A 27,141-nucleotide genomic window follows, 5' to 3' on the forward strand; every position below is an offset into this window, starting at 1 on the left:
TACTTAGTGTTACTTTAAATCTTAAAATTATATTCTAGCAAATTCTTGCAAATAATATAATATGAAATTAAAATGTGTACTTAAAGAGAGTACACTTCCTTGACTGTTTCTTAATTTTAGAATGCATAAAGGGGGTCAAATTGACCCAGCATGCTGTGATTTTTGAATTTTCATTTAAAATATTTATTGATTTGATATTCCATTAATTTGTCCAAAAACAAAAACTTGTTTCTGACCCTCATCAATGTAATTTTCATTTTTCTTGGTCATATGATTTTTTAAAAAATCTTTTATTTTTTATCACTGCCACAAGAATGCATAAAGGGGGTCAAATCTGACCCGTATTCATTTCCTATGGAATTCTGGCTCAACAGTATTTTTGGATACCTTTTTTTTCAATAATAATATTTTTTTTTTTTTTTTTAATGGATTACCTGTGATTTTTTTTTTTTTTTTTTTTTTTTTATTACACATTTTTATTCATTTGCCATTAACATGCAATTGAGTGTCAAAAAAAACATTACATTCAGTTTGTGCTTAAGTATATTCTTTTAATAGTATAATGGTATATTTTCATCATAAGTAGGCTACTGCTAAAGTGTACTTCATAATAATTACTGCTAAAGTGTACTGCTTTTTCACACAGGGCTAAAAGAAACATAAATATCCATAAATCTAAATCTTACATACACTGTGGCTTAAAGTTATTCCCCACTATGGTTATGTCTTCAATCATATGTTGCAACATTTTTAAAATGTCAGACATCTGGAGATGGGGAGATGTATGTCAAGTGACAATGATTTATCGTATCTGAGTCATGTATGGTTGCATACTGTATTATACAGTATACCACATAGTGGAGTGCAAATTGCATAACATTACATTGTGTGTTATCAAGTAGAAACACAGCAACTGATTTTAGAAAGTTTATTTGGGACCATTTTAAACAAAATGTAAAATTTTACACATACTGTAAATGCAACATACAAAAACATTGTAACTCATCCAGGAGTAATCATAAGTAACCACTTATGTTGAGTGACTACAATCTTAAATATCTGGGGATGATAAATCTGAGCTTTATAATAGGAATATTGTACCACAAAATATTTACAATGAGAATTTAATATTTTACAAAGTGAATAGCTAAAATAATGAAATTTACATAACATTTAACATCCCACCCCTCCAAAATTTGATTGGCTCAGAGTTAAATGATATTTGACTGTTAAATGATATTACAACACACATCGCAAATCTTGAATGTAAGAATAAACATTATGGGATAAAGCTGTGTAAAACAGGTTACACTTTATATTTGCCCCTATTTACAGTGGTAAAGGTTTGGGGACTGAAAATGAACTACATAAAAAAATGAGAGATGCAAGTCCTTAAAGTGTGTATGTCAGGTTACATTTTTTATTTTGATTAACACAAAATAGTGAGCGGAAATACACGTTTGACAAGTTGATATATTGTTTTGTATGTTTTTCGATTCCTAAAGGCACAATATAAGATGAAAAAGATCGTTATTTTCAGTCCTCACTTAAAACTGCTCCTCATTCCAAACGAATCGTTTGACGTCATAACAGGGAGACGTCTCCCCAGCTCGCTGAGCTGTGTTGATAATTGCACGAGTGATAGAGCGAGAGAATTAGTGATTAGGACATTTATTTAGTTATTTAAGTTAGGTCGTTAGTATACGCAGGCGTATTTTCACGATGGTGAATTACTGCGTTTGTGCTGTGTGCAAAAACACCATTAAAACCGGTCACAGAGTCCACTGTGTTCCGTGCCTGGGTCAACTTTGTTCGGACCAAACGCGCCGACTTCAGTGCTGCTTCGGTATTCAAGACTTCGGTCATTTGCAGCGCCCATTTCACTGAGAAGGACTACGCGGTTGGAGATCTCATGAGTTATAAAATGGGATTTAAAACCCGAGTGAGACTGGTAACGTTAGCTGATGCGGTGCCTACGGTGTATGCTACTGTAGTAGAAGCACGTCGATCGCGCCCCTCTCTCTCCCTCTCCCTCTCCCTCTCCCTCTCTCTCTCTCACACACACACACACACACACACACACACACACACACACACACACACACACACACACACACACACACACCAACCAACATATTCCAGCATTGCAATATTGACACAGTGTTGCCAACTATTTTCAAAGGAAAGTAGCTAACGCCTTCCCTAAAAGTCGCTAAATGTCGCTAGATGACGTCATACGTCAATTAGCATATTCATGACGTCATCGCGTCGTACTTGCGTTCTGCTTGCCTAATGTGTTTTCTCTCTAAATGAATGCTCACATAGGCCTACTGTATTTAATATATTGTAATATAATATAATATAGCCAAATTAAAAATAAAGCTGTTCTCATTTCCTATAGCCTATATTTTTTGTCAGACAATAGGCTAGAACGACTATGATATAGGCCTAGTGAATGACAAAAAAAAAAAAAAAATCAGCCTATAGGCATATGTGGAAAATTATCTGAATTGAGAGCTCTGTGATATTAGTGATAGTCTATTAAGTAATACGCACAAGAAAGAAAGGAACTTAAAATGGTCCAACTAAATTATTTAAATAAAAACCCGAAGAAAAGCAGATAAGAGATAAGTCTGTGAAAAAACACTGCTCATTCACGTCTGTCAGCAGCCGTGCGCTCAACAGATGAACGGGGTAGACGCAGCTACAGTGAGTGACGGCAGGGAGAAAGCAAAAAAGTCGGGGTCTGAAAAGTCGCTAAAAATAGCAACAAAGGCGCTAAGTTAGTACATGAATCCCGCACATGCGCGATTCATGTGGCGGAGGGGTTAACATCTCCTGCTCTGACTGCAGCTGGGAGCGGCTGCTGCGCGAGGACTGGGCCGCCTGTGAGTGCTTTGGGACGCGGATGGGACCCACGGCAGCACCCGCTGTTGAGAAGACGATATTTGCTTTCACTTCAGAGAGTCGCCAAAAGTCACCAATAACACCAGAAAAAGTCGTTAGATTTGTCGCTAGTCGCTTTTTTGAAAATGTGTCGCTAGAGGGGTCTGAATACTCGCTAAATATAGCGACAAAAGCGCTAAGTTGGCAACACTGTATTGACATCGATCGCAGCCTGTTCATTATAGCCACGGAGCTTCAGAGCTAAGGCGGAGCTACAGATTAGGTGCCCCTAAATAACCCGCGTATCTAACAGTAGTTCCGCATTAATTAATTTGCACGCGAGTTTAATTTTTTTATATATATATAGGCCTACTGTGTATTCTCCGTGTATATTCATGCACTGAACCGTGACACCCGTACCGTTTCGGTTCAATACGAATACATACCGTTACGCCTATACTTACCAGACACCTGACCAACTCTCCACTGGTTCTTCTTCACACCAGATATTTATGTTTCTTCGATATGAATTATTTACATTTCTGTTTGGCTCCTCATCTGTCTCCCGCCTGGGAGACTCAAAATTGTATGGCTGTGGGCCATCGTATAGGTTTGAGGGGGATTTTGCATCTCCTCAGACTCAAAACTCTCCATACTTGAATAGAACTTTGTTGGCACGTCTCCCTTGTATGACGTCACAGCTCAGCTGCGTTTTAAAAATATGATCTTGACAGAAATGGCTATAAAGCTTATTGTAGGGCAGTTACAGTAATAATTTTAATGATAATTACATTTTCACTCAGACATCTAAACCTTATTTAATATATCTAAAAAAAAAATTTAACCTGACATACACACTTTAAACTCTTTAGTTGAGGGTAAAAAATATATTCCCAAATAACATTGACTTTAACACCTCATCTCAATCATTATACCAATAAAGAAAACAATGTGCTCCTAAATGGTGTATTTCCCTATTATATTCACTAGGCCCAATTACGAAGACGCCCACCGCGTCAGATTTTGGGCAAAGAACTTCATTGGCCAACAAAGTGAATATTGTAGGTCAGCTGGTGGCCATTGTCCCATGCATACAGCACCTTATCTTTGGGATTGTAGTCCACTTGAGTCACAAAGGCGTACTCATTTGTGAACGGCAAACGTGGAGCGGCCTCCGTGTTCGTGTGCGTATCATAGGCGTACAAAATCTCGCCCTCTTTCTGGTTGTAGACGTCAATGGCGTACAGCACGCCACACACGATGAAGCAGTTTCCGTACGAGTTGCGCTTCAGCCCAGTCCTCCATGTCGTCTCCTTCTTCATGGAGAGGTCGCTTGGGTCCAGCTTGCTGATGACGATGACTTCGTGTTGCGAGTAGTCGTAATCCAGCGCTGGGTAGATCACCCAGAGGCCACTCTCGTCTACGGCGAAATCGATGTCTGAATGGCCTCGCCATTTCCAGGGAGTGGTGTCCTCGTAGACCGCATCGTGAAGCTGAGTCCAAGCTGCCACGTAGCGCATGCGCAAGTCATATTTGATGATGTTTTTGGTGAAGGCTCTGTTATAATAGAAGGCACCGTTGTAGACCACATGACCAGTTCCTATCCAGTTGTAGGGAAGCTTGTAGAGGTTACTCCAGCGACCTATTGATTATGATACAATTTGTTATTAGTTACACAATAAAGGCCATCATGAATATTCTCATACCCATTCTCAACTGCATTTAACTCAAACCATAATGGGGGAATTTACTGCCTGCATTGTTTTAACACCCAATTCTCAAGACATTATACAAATCAGTATACTAAAGTTTTCGCTGAATGCCATTTTTTACAGTGCGATTCACAAGTAGCAGGCCCGATTTTGAGGACTCCCAACACTGCAATACTGACACCTGAATTGGCTCTCAAAAATACCAGGGTCTTGCTATACAGTATGTCTGGTTTTAGCGCTCTTCTCCATGATTTAATCATTATTTCATTCAATTACTGCTGCCGCGATAAAAAAAAAATCATGATTTAAGAAAATGTATGAATAAAACATAATAAAATAAAACGTAAAACTTTTGTGAATCAGGGATAACCTATATTCTAATTTACATAAAAAGAGACATTTCACCAATTCAAATACTTATGGTACAGTGCTATTTTATTGCACATGACTAGCAAACAAGAAATACTGTAAACTACCATGGAAAAGGTGCACAATTGTTTAGTGAATTTACCCCTCTTTGTTTGACTGTTTTTACCTTGTTTGAAGTTCTCCAGGTTGCGGAACTCCACCAGGTTATTGCCGTAGTAGTAGTTTGTAACATAGATCTTGTTGTCTTTGGCCACTGGGTCTTTCATCCAGGCTCCTTCATTCCGTCCATAACTGTGATGCTTCTCTGGAATCTCCACTGAAGCAAGGGTGCCCTCACAGTCTAGAGATTTACCTATTCAAATAATAATACAAATGTTCCATTTTACACATATCCCATGCATAAATATGCAAATCTAGAGTGTTATATATATATATATATATATATATATATATATATATATATATATATATATATATATATATATATATACAGTGCTGGCCAGAATTATCCCTTGGTATAATGGACAGATGAAACAAAACAAAAAAGAGCTTTTTGGCAGTAAACACTAATATGGGTTTGGTGCATACAGTGATAAAAAGTAAAATGTGTAAAATGAAATACTCTGCTGTATCTTTAATGCTGTGGGCCTAATTTTCTGGCAGAGGTCCTGGACATCTCAAATACCAACAGGTAACAAAATCAAACCCTGACAGCCTGTGCTAGAAATCTCGGGCCACGTTTGGATCTTCCAACAGGACAGTGATCCAAAAACAAACATCAAAATCAAAACAAAAATGGGTAACTGAGCTTAAAACCAAGCATCTGCAATGGCCATCCCAGTCCCTGACCTGAAGGATCTGGAGAGATTCTGTATGGAGGAATGGTCTCTGATCTCTTGTCAGTTGTTCTCCAAACTCATCAGGCATTATATAGGAGAAGACTCAGAGCTGTTATCTTGGAAAAAGGAGGTTGCAAAAAGTATTTAATAAAAGTTTAACAAATAATTGTTCCCAATGTGTTTTGGAGAAAAACATCTATTTCATAATGTGATTAAATTATTTTGCTTTAATGAAAGGTTAGATTTTTGCCATTTTTTAAAATAAAATATCAAAAGGTTTAACAATGCAGATAATTTTTTTTACAGCCATCTTTGATCATATTTACCAAGGGAGCAAATAATTCTGACCAGCACTGTATATAATGTTGAAAATAATTGTGCCGATAAATGTTTTTGTGGAAACCATGACATGATTTTTTTCAGGATTATTTGATAAACCGAATGTTCAAGAGAACAGTGTTTATTTGAAACATAAATCTTTTGTAACATTATAAATGTCTGTAGTGTCACTTTTGTTTACACTATTTTGATAGTCCACTTTAGACATTCTGCTAACTATAAGAAACCTGTCAACTAACTAAGTAAAAGACTTCGGGTTAGTAGAATAACTTGACATGTCTAGTTGCAAAGTTACTGCAAGGCTACGTTCAGATTGCAGGGAAATGTGGCCAAAACATGATTTTTTGTTTTTTGCTCACATGTGATTTAGATCTGTTGTTCTCATGATAGTGTGAACGGCACAACTTTTAAATTCAAATTTGTGCCACTTCCATATGTGGTCCTAAATCCGATTTGCAATGCGACCTCAGTCTGAACAGTCATATCGGAATTCATGTGACTTTTACGTCACTATAGATCGACGTTCGCCACAATTCTGCGCTCAAGGAAGTCACAAGATATTAGATTCCCGACGTGTTTGCAAAAGGCATTCAGTGGAAGGACAGTGATGTGTCAGAGCTCACAAGTATTACACGTGACAGCTCTATATACAAGCAAAACATAAATGTTTAAAAACTCTTTTTTTCGCATCCTTGTCTATGTTTTTTTATATTGCCTGCGCTTAAATTCGCTGGTTTCCGCGGCAGATCACACCATAAATAAACACGTAATCGCCAATCGTATTGGTCAGTCCAATACCATCATGAGTATGTATGTGTGTTTTGTCTGTATTGTCAGGCGAAATAAATTGTACCTGCTTTGTGCAAATGCGTCTTTCCTCCACTGCCCATTGGTTTCTCTGGAGCTGGTGTTGACAGGGTTGAATTCATGATTGGCACTTCCCTGGTGGTTGCTAGTGTGGTGCTTGTTGTTGTCACAGCAACAAGCGTAGTGGTGGTTGTTATTGGCGGTACAGTCGACGTTATTTCAGAGGCTTCCAAGACTAGGTCGGAGCCCCTTTTGTCCTCGGTTTGGTGGCCAGTGTGAGTTTTGGCTGGGTTTTCTGAAAAGAGCCGTAAGAGAAAGGAACATTACAGCTCTTGGCCTAAAGTTTTACCCCAAGCATTTGAGATTCCTCACATCAAAAGAATTATTAATGAGATGTTGCACTCGAAGAAACTTCCTGCATTGTAACCCAGTCTCTGCCTGCTATGCTTGGATTCGACATTCCTACACTGAATCCATTTCATCTCATGCCATGTACAACAGATCTCCGCAAGACAATGTCAGTGGAGAGACCCTAATCTGAGCTTTCTCTTCCTGCACTGTGGGACCGTCTGGAACATTAAACACATGGACATGAGCACAGGAGAGAGTACATCAGATATTAATACACACACCATCACTGCCATCTGTCATTCAAGGACACAGGGCCATTACTGTAATCGTTTAACAAACAACAAACTTTTGATTATTTTGACTTCCCCTCATGTCAGTTTTTTTTATTTGGTTTTATACAGCAATGTAAATGATTTCATCTCAGAGGAAAGTTATTGGTGATACTGCTGATGAAATAAAGAAATACAGACCAGCCTTTCACTAAAATAACTTAAATTTGTTGCCGCCTCTCAAGAGATGAATTTTTTAAAGAGATAGTTCACCCAAAAATGAAACTTCTGTCATCATTTACTCACCCTCAAGATATTTTGAAGAATGTCTGTAACCAAACAGTTGATGGACGCCATTGACTTCCATAGTATTACAAATGGGGTCTATTAACTGCTTGGTTACTCATATTCTTCAAAATATCTTCTTTTGTGTTCAGCATAATAAAGAAATGAATACAGGTTTGGAACAACTTGAGGGTGAGTAAATGATGACACACTTTTCATTTTTGGGTGAACTAACCCTTTAAAACAAGAGCAAAACTAATAAAACGAATTTACTGTAGATTTCATGTCCAGATTGATGAAAAGGAAACTCCTTTTCCTAACCACGGGCTATTCTGGTGTTCACAATTACTACAGTGTTTTAACAAGGAATAAGATATAAGTGGAAAGGGATTTTGGAGGAATTTTTATAGACAATATGTCAGAGATCCAGTCTTACAAGAGGTTTGTGGAATATAAACAATAAAATGTTTCTCTTTACTTTCTGCTTGTAATGTTTTATGTGCAGGTTCACTGTAGCGTTCTCAAAGCCGTGGGTCACAAAAAGGTACAGGTGCAAAGAACTATCCTAAAACTCAGCTAAGCAGTACATAAATATGAAGAAAAAAATCCCATCCTCAAGTCTCTACGATGTGTTTTACCCATTTTAATCACCCACAGTTAAGCCAGTTGCATTGGGCTCTGGTAGAACTATACTGAGGTGGCTTTCAGAACACATTAATTGAACACAGATGTGATGTGCATGGTCTCCATACCTCTCTCTCCTCTCCCTGCTGAATGTGATTCAGAGTCCTCCGTCCTGGACGCTTTATAGTATGTGATCCCCCTGATGACTCCCGTCTGGTGGACTAAGGTCTTGGTTTTGGAGGTGGGGTCTGGCTTTGCAAGTTTTGATGCTTTGGCAGGAGCCTCTTTCTTGGGCTTGACAGGTTTCTCTTTAGGCTGTTTGGGTGGAGGTTTGACAGCTGGGGGTTTCTTGTTGGGTGGTTTTATGACCTCCTTGGACTTTTTACTTTCTGTGCCCTGGAATCATAAAGTTTTGAATTACAAGGCTGATCTTGTGCTATTGTGTTGGAGAAGCCGTGGGCAATATTTTAACGATCTAAGCGCGTGGTCTAAAGCGCACGGCGCAAGTGCACTTAAGGCGTGTCCGAATCCAGTTTTGCTAGTTTAACGACGGGAAAAATGGTCGGTGCACCTGGTGCATGGTCTAAAAGGGTTGTTCCTATTCTCTTAATGAGTAATGGGTGTGTTTTAAGCGTAACGTACCATAAACCAATCAGAGTCTCATCTCCCATTCCCTTTAAAAGTCAGTTGCCCTCTCGCGCCATGGCGGATTCGCTATTGACATGGTGGAATTTGCAAGTGAAAAAATGAACGCTTCTCGGACACGGATCTGCTCATGCGCGAGGTTAAAGCGTCTACAGGACAAAGTGCATATTACTGTATTACTGCATATTACTGTACGCGCATTCTGGACCCGCCAGTTGCATATTACTAACGCGCTCTTTAAATAACAAAAAAATATTGCGCCATTGACTTTAGACCAGGTTTCAGTTGGTCAATGGTGCAGTCTATTTCAGTTGCCCCAAAATAGCAATGTGCCAACAATGCGCCTGAACACACCTCGTTTTCAGACCAGCACGCCTATGGGCGCATAAATGGGCGCAAATGCATTTACTATTTAAACAACGTGGCGCAGGACGTGAAAATGATAACTGCGTCGGGCTGAAGCTAGCAAAAAAACACTTGCGTCGCGCCTGACGCCGCATTGTATGATAGGGCCACGTGTGTTACCTGTGCTTTACTGTCAGAGGCGGCATCTTTCTGCAACAGCTGCAGTCCCAGGCTGGAGATCTCTTTCTTGATGCTCACCATGATGTCAGAGTAGTTCTCGTAGCGCTTTAGCTGATTAGACAGATTCACTACACTGTCTCTCACAAAGTCATTTTCCCTGGTAAGGTTTGTCTTTATGGTCTATGAAGAGATCATCAAAACAGTGTCATACTTCTGGCAATTTCCTTGAAGCTTGAAGCTTTCACATACAATCTGATGGTTACCTCTTCTAATGTGTTCATCTGAGACACAACCTTGTTCATGTAGGCATGGACCTTCATTAGATCCATACTGTACAATGTTCCTTCCAGCAGATCCACCATGGAATGGAGCTAAGCACAAACAGGATAATAAAGAATGTTTAAGCCAATGTAATATTCTATATGAAACCATATCGGCATTGGCTCTTGGACACTGCTCTTTTGAGCACTGCGGACAGCATCTGCATCATGCTGCTGATTACAACAGAAAATCATTTTGACTTTCAGTTAGGAAAAACAAACTAATTCTGTCAATGTGTTTTTTGTTCAGGGGCCAATATTATTTTCTGTTGTAACCAACAGCATCTGTGCCATGCTTTCCATTAACATAAAATTATTTTGACTCCCAGTAGTGAGGTTATTTTGCGTTTGGCACCTCTTGATTAATATGGTACAAATTCAGGCCTAAATATCTAAAGAAAAAAAATGTCAAATTAAGGCCTGAACAGCTTTAAAAAATACCAAATTAAGGCCTAAACATCTTTTAAAAAATGGCAGATTAATGTCTGAATATCTTCTAAAAATTCCAAATTAAGGCCTGAACATCTTTTAAAAATATGAAATTAAGGCCTAAACATCTTTAAAAAATGCAAAATTAAGACCTGAACATCTTTTGAAAATACCAAATGAAGGGCTGACCATCACACTGAACATCAAGTTGATGACCGACCTCAGGAAGTCAAACTAAATATATGAGCTTCTTTTATTTAAATTTATTTTGCCATTTTTTGCTATGCTGTTACTAAAATGTGTCTAAATAAATGGTGTTTAAAACATTACTTTTTGGTTCATAACTGATTGAATATAAATGTAACAGATTTGTTGAGGTGGTACGATCCAAATCCCCATTTCAGTTCTTTTAAAAAATTTACTTCAGTTTGGTGGCTATAGTGCAACTTAACTAAAAATGCCATATAATTGGAACATTCTTTTAAATAATTTTTTTTTGTTTAGATTAGAATGAAAAATCAAGTCACAAATCAAAATCGTTTTTGTTTTTACCTTGAGTAGTTCAGGAGCTTGTTTCCTGAGTTTTTCTGTTCTCCATTCATTCTCACAAGGGTTGAGTGAGGATGGAGGAGCCGTGCAAGAGCATTTACAGTCAGAGCCTGAGCTCACCGTCTCCACAGTGTAAAAATCATCCACTCGCAAGCTTCCGTCTCGGAGCCTCGTGCACGCCTCAATGCTCAGCGGCCGCATCACACACTTACAGCGGCAGTCTGAACCCTCAGATATCATCCGGACCGGCTCCGGCTCACCAAAAATCTGACGTCAAAGAAAAAATATAACACATTTACAATAGAACTTTTATACACTTCTGTTCAAAAGTTTAGGGTTGGTAAGATTTTTTTAAAATGTTTTTAGCCTTATGTTGTTTAGCCTTATCTTATGTTACCAAGGCTCCAGTAAAACATTAATATTGTGAAATATTATTACAATTTAAAATAACTGTTTTCCAGTTCAATATATTTTCACATTTAATTTATTTCTGTGATGGCAAATCTTAATTTTCAGCATCATTACTCCAGTTGTCCCATGATCCTTCAGAAATCATTCTATATGATGATTTGCTGCTAAACATTTCTTATTATTATCAATTCAAGTTGTGCTGCTTAATAAAAAAAAATAAAGGATTCTTGTTCAAAAAGAAAGTTCAAAAGACAAACATTTATTTGAAATAATTATAATAATAATTATAAATCTTTTGTAACATTATAAACATTTTAACTGTCACATTATCTTGTTTGTGAACGACTGTCATATTCATATAATATGCGTAAACATTTATATGATTTTTTTGGAATTATGTGTATAAAATATGGAATCATTCTTATCATATCCAGCCTAAACATGAAGATCAACATAAATCGTTCAAGAGTTAGCGGAATGACACGTGATGCAATTGCGAACAAAACAAGAAGCTTAACCCTTTCACGTCGCTCTTCAATCATCAGATTCAAGTCTTTCTGCACTTTAATTCACTGTAACAGACTTTGCCTGTCGGCTTGAACCCTGATGCTCTGGAAGTGATCAGCCGTTACACTCTGGCCTGTGAGGAACCCACTGCAGTGAAACTTTACCAGGCCCTATAACACTTGCCCACGATTTCAACTCCCTACCAGACCTTCATAAACACACACTTTTACTTGATGGATCTGTGCCATTTTACACACGTTTAAAGTCTTATCCGGAGTTCCAAGCTACACAAAACACAATAACCGATCTACATTTTAAGAATCAAGACTACTAACTTTGAAGAAGATACAGAAAACGACTCTTTTCTCTCTCACGCACACATCTGTTGTCAGTTAGTACTAGCTTTTACCATGGCACTGGCTTTGAAGACAGCCTGGGGCTTGAGATTCCCATAAATTCAGCACAGTGATGGGACCTGAGTGGATTTGCACCTTCTCCCATAAACAACTTGTTTTTAAACCACATCCTGCAGCACCTCACAGTTTGACAGAACTTCTCTCATTTCTCAATAACAGCCTTGCATGACATCCAGTGAGATACATGTGAATATCATTTACAGAGTATGTATTAGTGCCATAAAGCAATAATTGGAATGATATGAAGCATCATGAAAGCCAGGTGTTGTTGAATATGGAGGTTGTCCATATATGGTGCTGTGCTCTCGGAGACGTCTGGCACATGCACTTCAAAAAGACGAGGAGCTCTTTGCCTTTGTTATACCTGCCTGACGCCGACAGCACTAATAAATCCAGCTTCGTGAACAGTAGCAGTAAAAGCGAAAGGAATATGTGAAGCCACAGGGGAAGGAACCACAGAACGGACAAATGCGCAATGACGGCATACGATTAAGGAAGAAGAAGTAAATGATGCGCAGATGTGCTGGGTTTTTTTCTCAGGCTGCCAAAACAACCTGCTGCTGTTGAGTAGGAACTTATAGGAATGATCTGAAAAGTTGCAAAACTTTATTTCCTTGGCTCATGAATATGAATTAGGTGGCCTAACGCTCTACTCTACTGATTGACAGAAGCTCTGCTTTGTCTTAAAGAGACAGTCCACCCAAACATGAATTATTTACTCACCCTCATGTTGTTTCAAACCTCTATGGCTTTCTTTCTTCAGTGGAACACAAACAGTGATTTTCTGAAGAACGTTTCAACTGTTTATGTGCATACGGTGGAAGTCAATGGTGTCCAAAACTGGATTGGAACAACATAAGGGTGAGAAAATTATGACAGAATTATGACCTTTCTCTTTAAGTTCCAAGTTCCCAGTTGTTCCAAACCTGGATGGCTTTCTTTCTTCTTTGGAACACAAAAGGTGATTTTGTGAAGAATGTTTCAACGGTGTATGTGCATACAGTGGAAGTCAATGGGGTCCAAAATTGGTTTGGAATGACATAAGGGTGAGTAAATGATGACAGAATTATCTTTTTAAGAACTATCTCTCTAAGATCACTATAGTCTCAATGACTGCTTTAGTAGATCAGTGGATCAGAAACGTTCCTTTCTGGTTGGCATTAATATGTAAAGACAGTATGACCCTACATAAAAGTTAAAACACTATAACCTACTGTATTTGATTGACATCGGGCTCCGCCTCCATCTTGGCCCTTTTGCTTTCTGACTGTTTGCCCAAAGAGCCGGGCCTGTCGTCTATCTGTACTGAGATTTAGAGGTCTCTATAAATGCCCAGCCATAGCACATGTGGAACTGCTTACAGAAAGTGAAAGATTTCAGCCTTTCAGAAATTCTTCATTATAAGATCCGCTCTGTCTTTGAGACATCCATTTGTCTGATCTCGCTACTGCCACGTAGTCGTCGGGTATAATGGGTCTAAAGGCTCAGCGGGGTAAAAGGAACTCTTGGGGTTTTTTCTCTCTCAAAACAATAAATAGCAACAAAAGACACCACAGACCAAAACACCTGTTTGTTGTTATGTGCTGTAACATTGTCCTGATCCATGAGGTCATCATGTGCAATGTCTACATTTTTTGTAGGTAATTTAAACATTTCATCGTTTAAGCTTATGAGCATCCCTGAAATTATAACATACATTTTTGAGACAAAAGCTTGAAGAAAAAATGGCATAAGAAACACTGAAAGAAAGAATAATAACTAGAGGTTTTGAAAAGTGAGTAAATAAATAAAAACTGGTACACCATTTGCTGACATGTTTTTTGTTGTTGTATATATTAAATACTACTACTGTAGGTTCTTTGGGGACTTTTACCCCAAGCTGCCTTTATTTTACAATTAAAATCAAAAGTTTATTAAAGGGATCATGACATAAGAAATCAAATTAGTCTTGATCTTTTGACATATAAGAGGTCTTTAAACCATTAAAATATATACTGCAAGTTTTATAGCTCAAAGCTCCTCATTATAAACAAAGCATTTATTTAATCAAGCTCCAGAAATGGTTCGTTTAGATATAGTGTGACTTATGACATCACACAGGCAAAAACATTTGCATATAACTTCCTCCAGAGCAAGACATACACTGGATGTGAACGTCACGTTGCGCCAAAAAGCGAATAGAACCCATTTTATAAAACGGATAGTTCCATTTCTTGATTCTGATTGGTTGAGCCGCGTTCGAAGCCGTTGTAATTAAAAATTACTCAACAAACATACACCTGTGACCGCATTACATTAGTATTACTGCGCAACTGCCGTTTGTGAATCTTTGTTGCTGCGTGTGTTGTTTAGCAACCTCTTTGGATTTAGAACAGCTAAGGGGGTTTTAAGCTGTTCTAAATCCACTGTAAAACACGGCTTCAAGGGACGTATTGCTTTAATAATCACTGACGCTGTCTACATCGGATAATGTATACAGATGCGTGTTCAGATTCTGACACTCCACGGCATGCGCACGACAATTGGAAGAGTAAATGGTGCAAAGGAAGTGCAAAGGAACATTAATTTTGACGCGCGCCTGTTTAAACAGCTCATTTGCTCATTTCATACAGACTTCAGAAGGATACAAGCGTCATGAACAAGTGGATGGTTTATTTTTAATGGTGTCATGGATCGCCTATAGGAGTGAACCACAAGGAAACGATTGTGTAATGCTTTGCTGTAAATAAGGGTTTTATTTTTTTTTCAAAACACTATAACAATTTATAGTGCAATAGCGAGTGGGTGTTGAAACTGTCTCCTATGAAAAGACATTAGCCAATCATAACAGTGGCCATTTACTGACAAGCCTTAAAGGAGTAGTTCACTTTAAAGTGAAAATTAGCCCATGATTTACCCTCAAGCCATCCTAGGTGTAGCCTATATGACTTTCTTCTTTCAGACGAATACAATCGGAGTTATATTAATAAACACCCTGATGCGTTCGTGCTTTATAATGGCAGTGGATTGCAACCAGATTGAAGCTCAAAAAAGTGCATCCATCCATGATAAAATAACTCCACACGGCTCCTTTTAATAAATAAAGGCCTTCTGAAGCAAAGCCATGAGTTTGTGTAAGAAAAAATATTAATATTTAAAACTTTATAAAGTAAAATAACTCGCTTCTGGCCAACCAAACATACGGATTCATCTTTAGTCTAAAACTTATGTGAGTAATGCGACATACTGCTGACATTTACACTACAACATGACGCACTACGCTACTTCTGAAGTCATAAGTTGCGTAAATTGTGCTTCAGGCGTAAGTAGCATAGACAGTATATAAACTGGACACAGCGACCATAGGTTTCAACGGAGAAAAGGGAAGTCAATTAGAAGCACTCACTTCCTGATGGCTGAGCGAACTGCGCAGGCTCAAACTGAGCATGACGACGTAGATGTGACGTGAGCAACCTGTCTCACAGTTGTAAGTCTTCTAGTAGCTGTGCCGAGAGAAATCTGAATCATTCCCTTCCGAATCTCGCAGAGACGGAGAGCGTGTGTATTAGCTGTCGATGAGCTAGCAGCAGGATCAATTATCACTCTCTATGGGCTTCTCCCTTGACTTTATCAGACTTTATGCCTCCACGTCCCCCCGATTACTTGCGAGCTTATCCGCCGGTCTATACGGTCATTTCTCGACTGTGCGACAGAGAGTCGAGTGGTTATGGCGCAATCGTTAGCCTATTTTTACAAAAACTGCTCTTACGTCTTATCATAACGTAAGATACATAATATTCTTCATAATATTCTTTAAAAATAAATAATGGACAAATGGAGTCTTTAAACGCCTCAGATGTAAAGTTATTCGCTGTCAAAGTGACGCCAAAATGATGTGGAGTCAATGGAATGCTAACAGCAGGTGATGGCTTGATAGCCAATGGCGGCCCCCGGGGAAGCTCCGGTTTCCGGCGGATGGATTACCCCCCTGGTAAGTAGATTGTGTATGGCCGTTCGGCATATATTGCCAATGTTCAATAAAAAATTTAATTTATATCTTTAAATAATCATTTACATCAGAACCAGATGCCAGATGATTAAATAGTTATTACAATTGAAAGTCAATTATTCATATTATGGGCAGGGAATCCGAATACTATAGACTTAAAATGTATTTGCAGTTGCCAGTTAATTACCTGGACTGACAGATCGAAACTCTTATTAACAAGGCTTAAAGTCCAAGTCCTTGTGGAGACTTTAATCATGTAGTTCCATGACAACCACACAATAATGCACACGGGGTGCCACGCAGAACTGAGAGCTGTCAGCTTGAAGTGGAAGGATTTAATAAAGCTTTGCTGTTCTTTTGTGTAAGCTCAGACTGATAGGGGGCATTAAAAATATTTAATCTGACAGTAATTTGCCCAACTTCTCAAAAACACATTTTATCCTCTGTCGAAAGTACCAGAATTGCTAAACGAGTTAATTAGGTGAAAAGTCCAGCAACACTTGCAAACATTCACACACACACACACACACACACACACACACACACACACACACACACACACACACACACACACACACACACACACACACACACACACACACACACACACACACACACACACACACACACACACACACACACACACACACACACACACACACACACACTCTATAAGGCCTAGTGGGCTTTGACAATAAGAGCCCTTGTTAACTGGAATGAAAGAGTGTGTTATGGTCATTTTGGTGTGTGCATCAGGCATCAAGGCATACTCAGTTCTTTGTAGGCTCTATAGCTTCCCAAACACGCTCTAATACATACACATGTGTATTATACACTGCCCGGCCAAAAAAAAAAAATCGGATTTAAATAGGCAAATGCTTAAGAGTTTATGATTGGATCATTACTGCAGTGATTATTATGTTTCTAGCATGTTATATGTTTGACAAAAGTTCTTCTACCCCTATAATTGATGGAGTGTGTAGCTTTTCATTTCTTAAACGACCATGTAGGACGACACAGCATGGCCATATTTCCGGATGACAATGTCAAGATTCATCAGGCTCAAATTTTGAAAGAATGGTTGGGAGGGAGCATGAAGAATCATTTTAACACATGAATTGGGACCTCTGAATCCTATGGAAACTTATTTCCGCCACAAAATAAAACATTTTAAAAGATAATTGCGACTTTTTATCTCACAATTGCGAGTTTACATCTCGCAATTCTGACGTTATTTCTTAGAATTGCGAGATATAAAGTCAGAATTGCATTATATAAATTGCAATTGCATGTTATAAAGTCAGAATTGCGAGATATAAACTCACAATCGCGTATTATAAACTCACAATTGCGAGAAATAAACTGACTTCTGACTTTTTTTTTCGCAATGGGAAGTTTATATCTCGCAATTCTCACACAAAAACACGCAATTTTCACATCTTTTCTCAGAATTGTGAGTTTCTTTATGAAGTCCAATTCTAAGGAAAATGTAGTTTTTTTCATCAGAATTGCGAGTTTATATCGCACAATTCTGACTTTATAACACACAATTCTGACTTTATAACACGCAATTGAGACTTTATATCACACAATTCTGAAATAAAAGGTCAGAATTGCAAGATGTAAACTCACAATTGTGAGAAAAAAAAGTCAGAATTGTGAGATAAAAAGTCGCAACTACCTTTTTTATTTTTTATTCTGTGGAGGAAACAAGCTTCCATAGAGTCCAGGCTTAAATTCATTGAAAGTCTTTGGGATGTGCTGGAGGAGACTTCACAGAGTGCTTGACTCTTGCATTGTGGAAACATATAACATGCTAACATAATAATTACTGCACTAATAATCTAATCACAGACTCTTAAGCATTTGCATATTTAAATCCAAACAGTGACTTTTTTTTTTTTGCTAAATTCAGCATGGTTACATATTTAAGCTGTATTTCAAAAGAAAAATTGCGTACTTTAAAAAAAAAAAGATATTTGTCATTATTTTACTTCCATATAAATGGACCACTATATTAACTGTCCAGTAAGTGCACATTAAAACAGGGTCTTTACCACACAGATTTCGGTCTAATCAATTAAACAAACAGCATTCCAACAGTTCCAGGTCATGCAAACAAACACATTTGTTATCTAAACCTGCTACACTGACATTTGGTCTAACTGTACCAGTGTACCTCAGTCTGACCAAACAGGGAATGGGCTGCTGTGCTGTCCTGAGATAAGATAGTTGTTTTTCCAAAAATACTTGGCAGGAGCAGTTGTCAACATTGGCCGCTTTCCTGAGAAAGCCTCTTAACCTAATAACCCCATGCCTGGTGAAGTAGTTCAGGTTATGAGTCTGATCTCTGTTTCAATGAGGTGTGGTCAATGGCCGGCTCGTCTTCTCCCTTTAATCTAGTGCTTTGAAACAACAATAAAGCAAGTTTATGGCTAGAATTCAAGATGATCCCACACTTAAAAAAACACGTGGAACTGACTAGAGCATTCTGATATTTCAAAGATACATTTCTTTGATGTGCACCAGGGTCACGGTTCATATCAAGTGTGCCTTCATTATTCTGCTAAACAAAAAACAAAACAAAAAAATCATCATCCTTCAGTGTCTTCAGAAATTATTCTAATATGCTGCTCAATAAACATTTTTATTATTATTATTATTATCAATGTTGAAAACAGTTATGCTGCTTAATATTTTTGTGTAAACCATGATTTTTTTCATGATTCCTTTATAGAATGTAATAGAAAGTTCAAAAGAATAGCATTTTTTTTAAACATTAATCATCTTTACTGTCACATTCTTAATTTCTTTTCTTTAAACCTAAACTTTTGAACAGTTTCAAGTGTGTGTGTGTGTGTGTGTGTGTGTGTGTGTGTGTGTGTGTGTGTGTGTGTGTGTAATATATATATATATATATATATATGAACACATTTTATAATAATATCATTTATCTGTGTCTAAAAAAAGGTTATATTCTCGAGAATATTGTAGATAATTTGGTTTAAAAGATTGATCTAAAAATAACTATCTATTCTATCTAGACTATTCTATCATCGTTGGATGAATTGGTTGCTTCTGTCATGAAATTTAAATCTTTCTTTTATATGGCGTATCTTGACATCTTTCTGTCAATGCGATGACCTGATGAATCAAGGACATGGCCAAAGAGTCAATACCAAGACAATCTAATCCCGTGTTAGTTGAGAGTCTGGGTGGCGTTCCCGGGGTCACAAAAAATTGACAACCCCTATTATAGATGAGAACAAATAATAAATCAATGTCGTAACATATCCTAGCAAAACATATCATTGCAGAAGTTTTGTATTAATTGAATCAACTGCGGTTATTAGCCTCGAAGACACTTGACAAAATAATGAATCTAGATGTGAAGACACAGACCTCTCCATCGCTCCATTCCAACAGGACACACACAGACACACACACACACGTCATTAGGACAGACGTGTCAATTAGCCCCAAACTAGCTTAGTGAGCACTTGTTGATTTTGGGGACACACAGCTACATTCCAGATGAGTGTGTTTGTGTCACACAGCTCTCTCTGAACCTCAAGCTCTTCGTGCTCTCAGCACAGCCAAGAGATGCGAGACGTTCTGGCCGAGGAAGTCAAACAGATGCTTCACGCTTAGCAGAATCAGACTCTGCATCTCAGATACGGGGATTTCATTCAATGCGATCTGATTATGACACAAGCTTCATCAAACTGATGATAATGATATCAGTATTTGAACGATTTGTTTCATTCTTTTAAGGTTTTGCATGTTTGTGTCCCCTTGTGAAAAGAAGTAGACTTTAGCATGCTTTTAAAAATGGCAATAGAAGGACATACTTGTGCGAATGGAATGTGATGTTTTTCCAACACTTAATTGCATGTTAATTGCAATTAAATAAAAATGTATTATAGTTTACATTTATATTAAATGCAATTAGTTGAACTTAAGTGTTTTTGAGTAGTACTCCAGTACATCTTTAATTTCATAATTTAAAGGGGTGGTTCATTATGATTTAACTTTTCTAACTTTAGTTAGTGATTAATGTTGCTGTTTGAGCATAAACAACATCTGCAAATTTACAACGCTCAAAGTTCAAAGCAAAGGGAGATATTTGCTTTTAAAGAAATCGGATTAACGGATACACTCATGCGGCGTCCATTGTAAGTCCACAAGACCGCAAGTGCACATGAAGTGCGCCATTTGGGACAGGGCCAATTAAATAAAAACCACCAATGGTTCAATTAAGTGTAACCAGCTTAACCAACTCTTTTGCCAAGTAATATATGATGTGTTTGCACCTAGTGTAACCCCTCCAGTCCTACTTGCCACGCACAGAGCTGGACTCAAACCGGCGTGGAAGGCAGGCGCGCTAACAAGGACACTGAAGACCGTAGTCTCAATGGTCAAAAGCTAAAAACGCCTCTTGAGATCAGATGAGTGATGTTTACCCTGTATGGTATGAACATGAATTCAGGCACCAGAAAAGTTGTATACACTAATCATTGGGGCACTGATGACTCAGTTTTCAAAACGATTACGTAATTTGTGCATTAAAACATCACTGTTATTTAGTATCAACAATGCTATAACACTTCCTATTTGATTTGTATGACTTTTGTTTATCATGCATCTGAGCATGGATCACTAGTTTTTAAAATGCATTGAGGAAATTTGAACAGAGCAATGTTTCAGCGAACTTCTGACTGCCTGGAGCCAATTGAGACACACCCATGGTTGATTATCCTAATGCCGTTTATGTAGTGTGTATGTTGTTTATGGTTTCCAGGCAACTTGCCACATTAAAATAGAATGTGCATTGGCTTTGAACACGGCTTATCCAATCAGAATTTAGAGAACTATCTGTATAGAGTGCAACAGTGCCCGGCCACTTTTTCAGCGGCGCTGGTTCCGGAAGGGTTTTTTCCATTCATTACTCCCATAGGGTTATAAAGTCTTTATTAAAGTATTATAAACCATGAACCAATAAAATCAGCTGAGGTGAATCACAACACTACAAACTTTGATGTGAAGGAAAAAAGTACTTGGAAAAACCTGACAAAAAAACAAAGGTACAAGACTGTGTACTCAACGGCTTTAGGAAAGAACTACAATCCCATGAAGCATTGCGTATAACATAACTGAATTAAAAACGATGGAGAAATATTGCAAAATATGCATTTATATATATATTTAAGTATTTTGAGAGCATAAAGAGACCGACTCGATTGCGTCATTCGCAGGCGCTTCATGGGAGTGGGCAGAGCTTAATAACTCTTTTAGCGCATTGTGGTTGTGGCAGCTCTCTGATTGGTGGAATTTTCTGTAGAGCATCATGGGTAATGCAGTTTTTGACCATGAATTCTGCTGTTAAACACAATTATTTAAAACAAAATAAGTTAAAATAATGCGGACTGACAGCTTCAACAGAAGCAAATATCATGGATTAACAACCTCGTAGGTCTGTGTTTAAAGGTTTATAAGATATCGTTACAAAATTTCCCAATGGAGTAAATGAATGGAGTTTTTACTTCCAAACCAAATCTGTTCAAAACAAACATCAAAAAACTACAATCGTTTGTTGATTTAACAGAGAGTGCAGAAAACACTTGAAACCGAATGTCAAGAAACCCAAATGTTTTACGCAAATATGCTGCAAATAGCCCAGGTTCATGCTGGCAAATAAACATTAACCAAACATCATCTGCTGTGGCAGACCATGAGTTATAATAGTGCTGGATGGTCAGTAGCTGCCAATAGAAGGGCCACCAAAGGTCCAGATCGTGCTCACCACACAACCAATGTATTTCCTGTTCATTCACTAAACACACCGAGGTCTAAGATCAACTCTTATGTAAAGGTCTATATAAAAGAATATTGGCATTGTTGCAGCATGTTGAGGCTCAGTGTCTGGTCTGGATAAAAATATGACAGCCCTTCAGCTATGATGGCCATCATTACCGTGACGGCTCGGTAAAAGATGTGACGCATTAAATGGGACACAGATGTTCCCGGTTACTCCTAGTTTAAATCTTGTGGTAGAAGTGTTACGACAGTTTCATAAACAGGAACTGCTTGAGTCTTTGATTGGCATTGTGTGAGGTAATGTCCCAAGAAACTACAACCGATAGTCTTTCTCTGCCTCTGTTCTGTTTTAGCATCAACCCTATAATTCTTCATCCCTCCATCTTTGTCTCTCGGTGCATTATTTCCAAGATCAGTATTAATTTTGGGCATGTTGTGCTAATGATAGTAGGCTATGTTATGTTTAATGTTAAATAGCATGTATTTAAATATAATTTTTATTTGAAATCACTGCCATGACAAATCTACTCATCAAATGTTTTTATTATCAATGGCATGATGCTTTTTTTGTCTGTATTAATAATTTATTTAAATACATAAAAATGTATTTTAATATATATATATATATATATTTATTTATTTATTGCTTTTTTAAATCATAATTGAGATGTGTATTCTCCAGTATTATTTTAGTATTAATTACGATTATAACATTTATTAACATTTTAAATAGCTTTCATATTTAACAACTTGTGTTTTAATTTTGCCTTTAATTAACAATTTTTCTAAAGATGCTTTTGTCATTTTGATTGTTATTATTATTTTTTAAAGATTTTTTTTATTTCAGTTTTATTAATTTTAGGACTTCAACTTATCTAATTTTTTTTAGCTTTTCATTATATTTCATTTCAGGTTTATTTCAATTACTGCAAATTGATTTTAATAGCCTAGTTTTAGTTTAAAGGGGTGGTTGATTATGATTTAACTTTTCTATAGTGCATAAACAACATCTGCAAAGATACAATGCTCAAAGTTCAAAGCAAAGGGAGGTATTTGCTTTTAAAGAAATTGCTTTTTAAGGACTACAAACGACTGGTAGGGATTATATTCATTCCTAATGACATCACCGATTTATAGATTATCATGATGAATATTCTAATCAATGACTAGAAGATAACTACACATAAGTTACATAAATTTACCAACTAACCATTCAGAAATGTCCTGTTGCTTCTACATGTTGTCACATCTTCTTGAGTCTCTCCATCATTGTCCGACTCCGGTTTGAACATAAAACGCTAAAAGTTTTTGAAATTTTCAGGACACAATCTGAGGTAATCGAAGCTCCGCCCCCTGTGCTGAGAGCAGCCGCTCATTTGCATTTAAAGGAACAGACACAAAAACTGTGCTTTTTTGCTCACCCTCAAAAACTGACAATTTTAACATGATAAAAATATCTGTGGGGTATTTTGAGCTAAACCTTTACATACACACTCTGGGGACATCAAAGGCTTATTATACATCTTGTGAAAAATTACAATTAGACACTCAGAATCAAATTACACTATTTGCTTGATTTTTTTTTCCCACCAAACAAGTTATTCCGTCAAACATGTTCTTGAAAGTGCTACAAAACTTCGTCAACCCTCTATACAAGACGACAGATAAATGCCTAAAAGAACAAACACGTTCTCTTGGCTCGTCAGTTTGAGCTTTTTTTAACACGTAGATTTGCTGTTTTTACTAAATTTTCAGCTAATTATCCCTAATAACAGGTTTTTGTTATCACAGTCCTGCTGCCAATGCTGTTTTAACCTCCTCACCTTTTCACACATTTAACCAACAACAAAGACGTTTCAAAAAATTTCGCAACATAACACAATTAGTTAGAGTTACTGAGTTGGTGACTATCATTTACAATGAGTCAAGACCTCTCTCACACACACACACACACACACACACACACACACACACACACACACACACACACACACACACACACACACACACACACACACACACACACACACACACACACACACACACACACACACACACACACACACACACACACACACACACACACAGTCATAAGAGGGTAGGGCATGTTTCTGTGGGACCGACAGGGCTGTTCTTAAGTGCTACAGCTGTGTAAGCAGACATATATTGTTTTTAACCCCAGCAGAACTCGACTCCAATTACCATACAAGGCACCAAGCCCAAAACACACTAACACACCCTATCAGGGTCAGTTTTAAAACAAATGTCGTGGTTTTCTGAGGAAATGACGGCTGTGCTGTCTGTCCAAAAACGTTATTGAGGGACATCTGTCTCTGGTTGTAATCGCAGCCTCAGTTGCACTGTTAACACAGCTGAGGTTTGATACACTGACTCATCTGAGTCTAAAACAGGGACAAACAGAGCAAAAAAAATACATTAGGGAGCTTTGGCAGGGAGTTCAGCTATACTTTACAACTCAGTATGGTGTTTTGCAGGTGCACTGTGCATTAAAACTACCAAAGGAAGCTGCATTGTGGTCAGTTCTCACAGTTTTAGCCTTAAAAAGCCTGGACTGGATTTAGAGTAAGGTCAGGGGTCTAAAATGCCAATTAAATGATATTACCATGCCATCTCAAGGATTAAAGCCTGGAATGTTCTGGCAGTGCCAGGAGTAATTTAGGCCAAGGCATATGTGCCAAAATATGTTGCCTGTATGCCGCTTTGGGAGGGGAGATTGTGTGAGAAAGCTGATTTGTTAAGTGTTGTTTGAGTTATTCTGAATGATCCGTCTGTGAAACTGACCGTGAAAAACTCCCTTCTCCCATATGGGCTTTTCTGTCCAGTTGCACCACTTACATAGTCTGATCTGGAACGCCGTGAACACGGACCAGTCGAGTGATGCAAATCCCAGTGCTGTTGAACTAAACATCAGCATTCCTGGAAAGCCGCTTGGCCAATCAAATTCAAGGACTGGAGTCTGGAACTAACTAGTGTATCTTTGTCACCAGAACGATCATTTAACACATAGGCCCGGTTTCACAGACAGAGCTTAGATTAAGCCAGGATTTAGCCTCAGTTCAATTCTGTCTTTTAAGAAGCCATGTTTTATAAATGTGCCTTAGAGAAAAATATATTTTAAGATATGTCAGTGTACGTTGCTTTCACTTAAAACAGATCAAACATGCATTTTAGTCTGGGACTATAATTCTATAATTTACCCCTGGTTTCACAGACAACGCTTAAGCTAGTCCCAGACTAAAATGCAGGTTTGAGCTGTTTTATCTGAAAGCAACTTCCACTAACAGATCTTAAAATATGTCAGATCCATTCTTTTTGCCTCAAGATGCACACCAGTAATGTATTTTTCTACGGCATGTTTATAAAAGCTACTTAAATGTCCTAATTGATCTAAGGCCTAAGTCTGGCTTAATCTAAACCCTGTCTGTGAAACCGGGCCATAATATAATATAATATAATATAATATAATATAATACAGGCTCAGGGTTGTTAAGCTTTTTTAATCGTTTTTCTCATATGCTCACAAAGGCTGCATTTATTGATCAAAAATTCATTAAAAACACCAATATTGTGAAATATTATTATATAGGGCTATATAAAACTTACTGACCTCAAACTTTTGAACGTAGTGTATAATAACTTAATACAGATTTCATGTTCCTTCTGAATCCTTTATTAAATCAGATTAACATTATACATTTGACCTCGTGGAATTTCACGTTTCATTAACGCTGATTACAGGTCACGTCATTTCACAACCCCCAGATGAACTTCCATTTCAAAATCTCACGAATGCTACAAACACAGGCACTCCCATGATCCAGCACTATTGCAAAATCAAGAAAAATGCTGTCTGCTCTTCATAATTTGGCTGGAGGTTTGATGTCCATCTTCAACTCTGCCAAAAACACCATGCGCAACGAACGAATGGCATGCCAATATTAAAGACAAACGAATCTAGTAATCAGATGATAAATGCACTTGTCAAGAAATCGAAACGAGACCATGCATTAATAATCATGTTTATTGCAAAACCGTGTTTAACAAGCTGTGCGTAACCTGTGCGTAAAATGTAATTGTTGTTCAAAATAAAACGAAATGAAACGCGTCTTACCTTGTTCATAGCTCTTGCATCTCTGGCCAAAAGAAGCATATATGTTAAAATACTTGCGTAGATCCACATTTTTCATTAACTAACCCAAGTCCCTTTTTTATAATGCACACCTTCCACCTGATGATATGATTTGGCGTCTCTGAAAGCACCTGTATCCTCAGCCTGGAATTATGAGCCTATAGATCCACTAGAACACAGGTTTACGGCTCCATGATTACAGGTCGGTGCCATGCAGAGTTGTGTATGTTGTGACGCGCAACTTCAGTGTAAGCAGCAGCTCGAGCTCGAGCTTTGCTCCGCGCAGATCAGTGATGAACGCGCGCACACACCCACCACCACCACCACCATCATCATCCACATCTCGGACACACGCTGTCTGTGCCAATGCAAGGAGGGGAACCACTGGCACCACTTCTGTGCCACAAGGACATTTGTGTTTTGAGCGTAGGCTATTTGTAAATCTCCAAGGACATTTAAAAGTCACCGCTGCTGACCACTATAATTATATTTCTATAATAAAAAAATTATGCGTAAGATGCCTTTGTGGTTGATGCTAGATACAAAACCTCTCATTGCTATGTTTCATGTTGTTCTTATTAACAATAATCGTACCGATATTATTAATGTTCTTATTATATATAGTTGATATATTTCAGTGACAAATAATGGGCAACGCAAAGAAAAGCTTCATGTTAAGTTTTCGCTGTTGTCTAGCGCCCTCTTTCGGTTAATAATGATATACAATTATATCACGGGAACATCTCGTGTGCTTAAATATGGTGTGAATAAAGTGTTTTTAAATGTGCCAGACATGCTAGAAGTGCTTATGGTGCTTTAACTACAATGCATTAACTAACATTAATCTAACAAACAATACTTATTTGTTTAATTAATGATTCATGTTTAATTGTTTCAGTGTTT

At 37.7% G+C, this 27,141-nt stretch overlaps 1 protein-coding gene across 1 annotated transcript; it reads right to left on the reverse strand.

Moving 5' to 3' along the window:
- Positions 1-532: 532 nt before the first annotated feature.
- Positions 533-26,578, reverse strand: olfml2a (olfactomedin-like 2A). The gene is made up of 9 exons (XM_079638688.1): positions 26,221-26,578; positions 10,953-11,216; positions 9,915-10,022; positions 9,652-9,831; positions 8,610-8,877; positions 6,999-7,247; positions 5,134-5,319; positions 3,745-4,528; positions 533-1,391 (listed from the first exon to the last, which is right to left on the reverse strand). The coding sequence occupies exons 1-8, from the start codon at positions 26,287-26,289 to the stop codon at positions 3,924-3,926; spliced, it is 1,929 nt and encodes a 642-aa protein (XP_079494814.1). The 5' UTR covers positions 26,290-26,578; the 3' UTR covers positions 533-1,391; positions 3,745-3,923.
- Positions 26,579-27,141: the final 563 nt, after the last annotated feature.

Source organism: Phoxinus phoxinus (assembly GCF_949152265.1).
Source record: "Phoxinus phoxinus genome assembly, chromosome: 15".
NCBI lineage: Eukaryota > Metazoa > Chordata > Actinopteri > Cypriniformes > Leuciscidae > Phoxinus > Phoxinus phoxinus.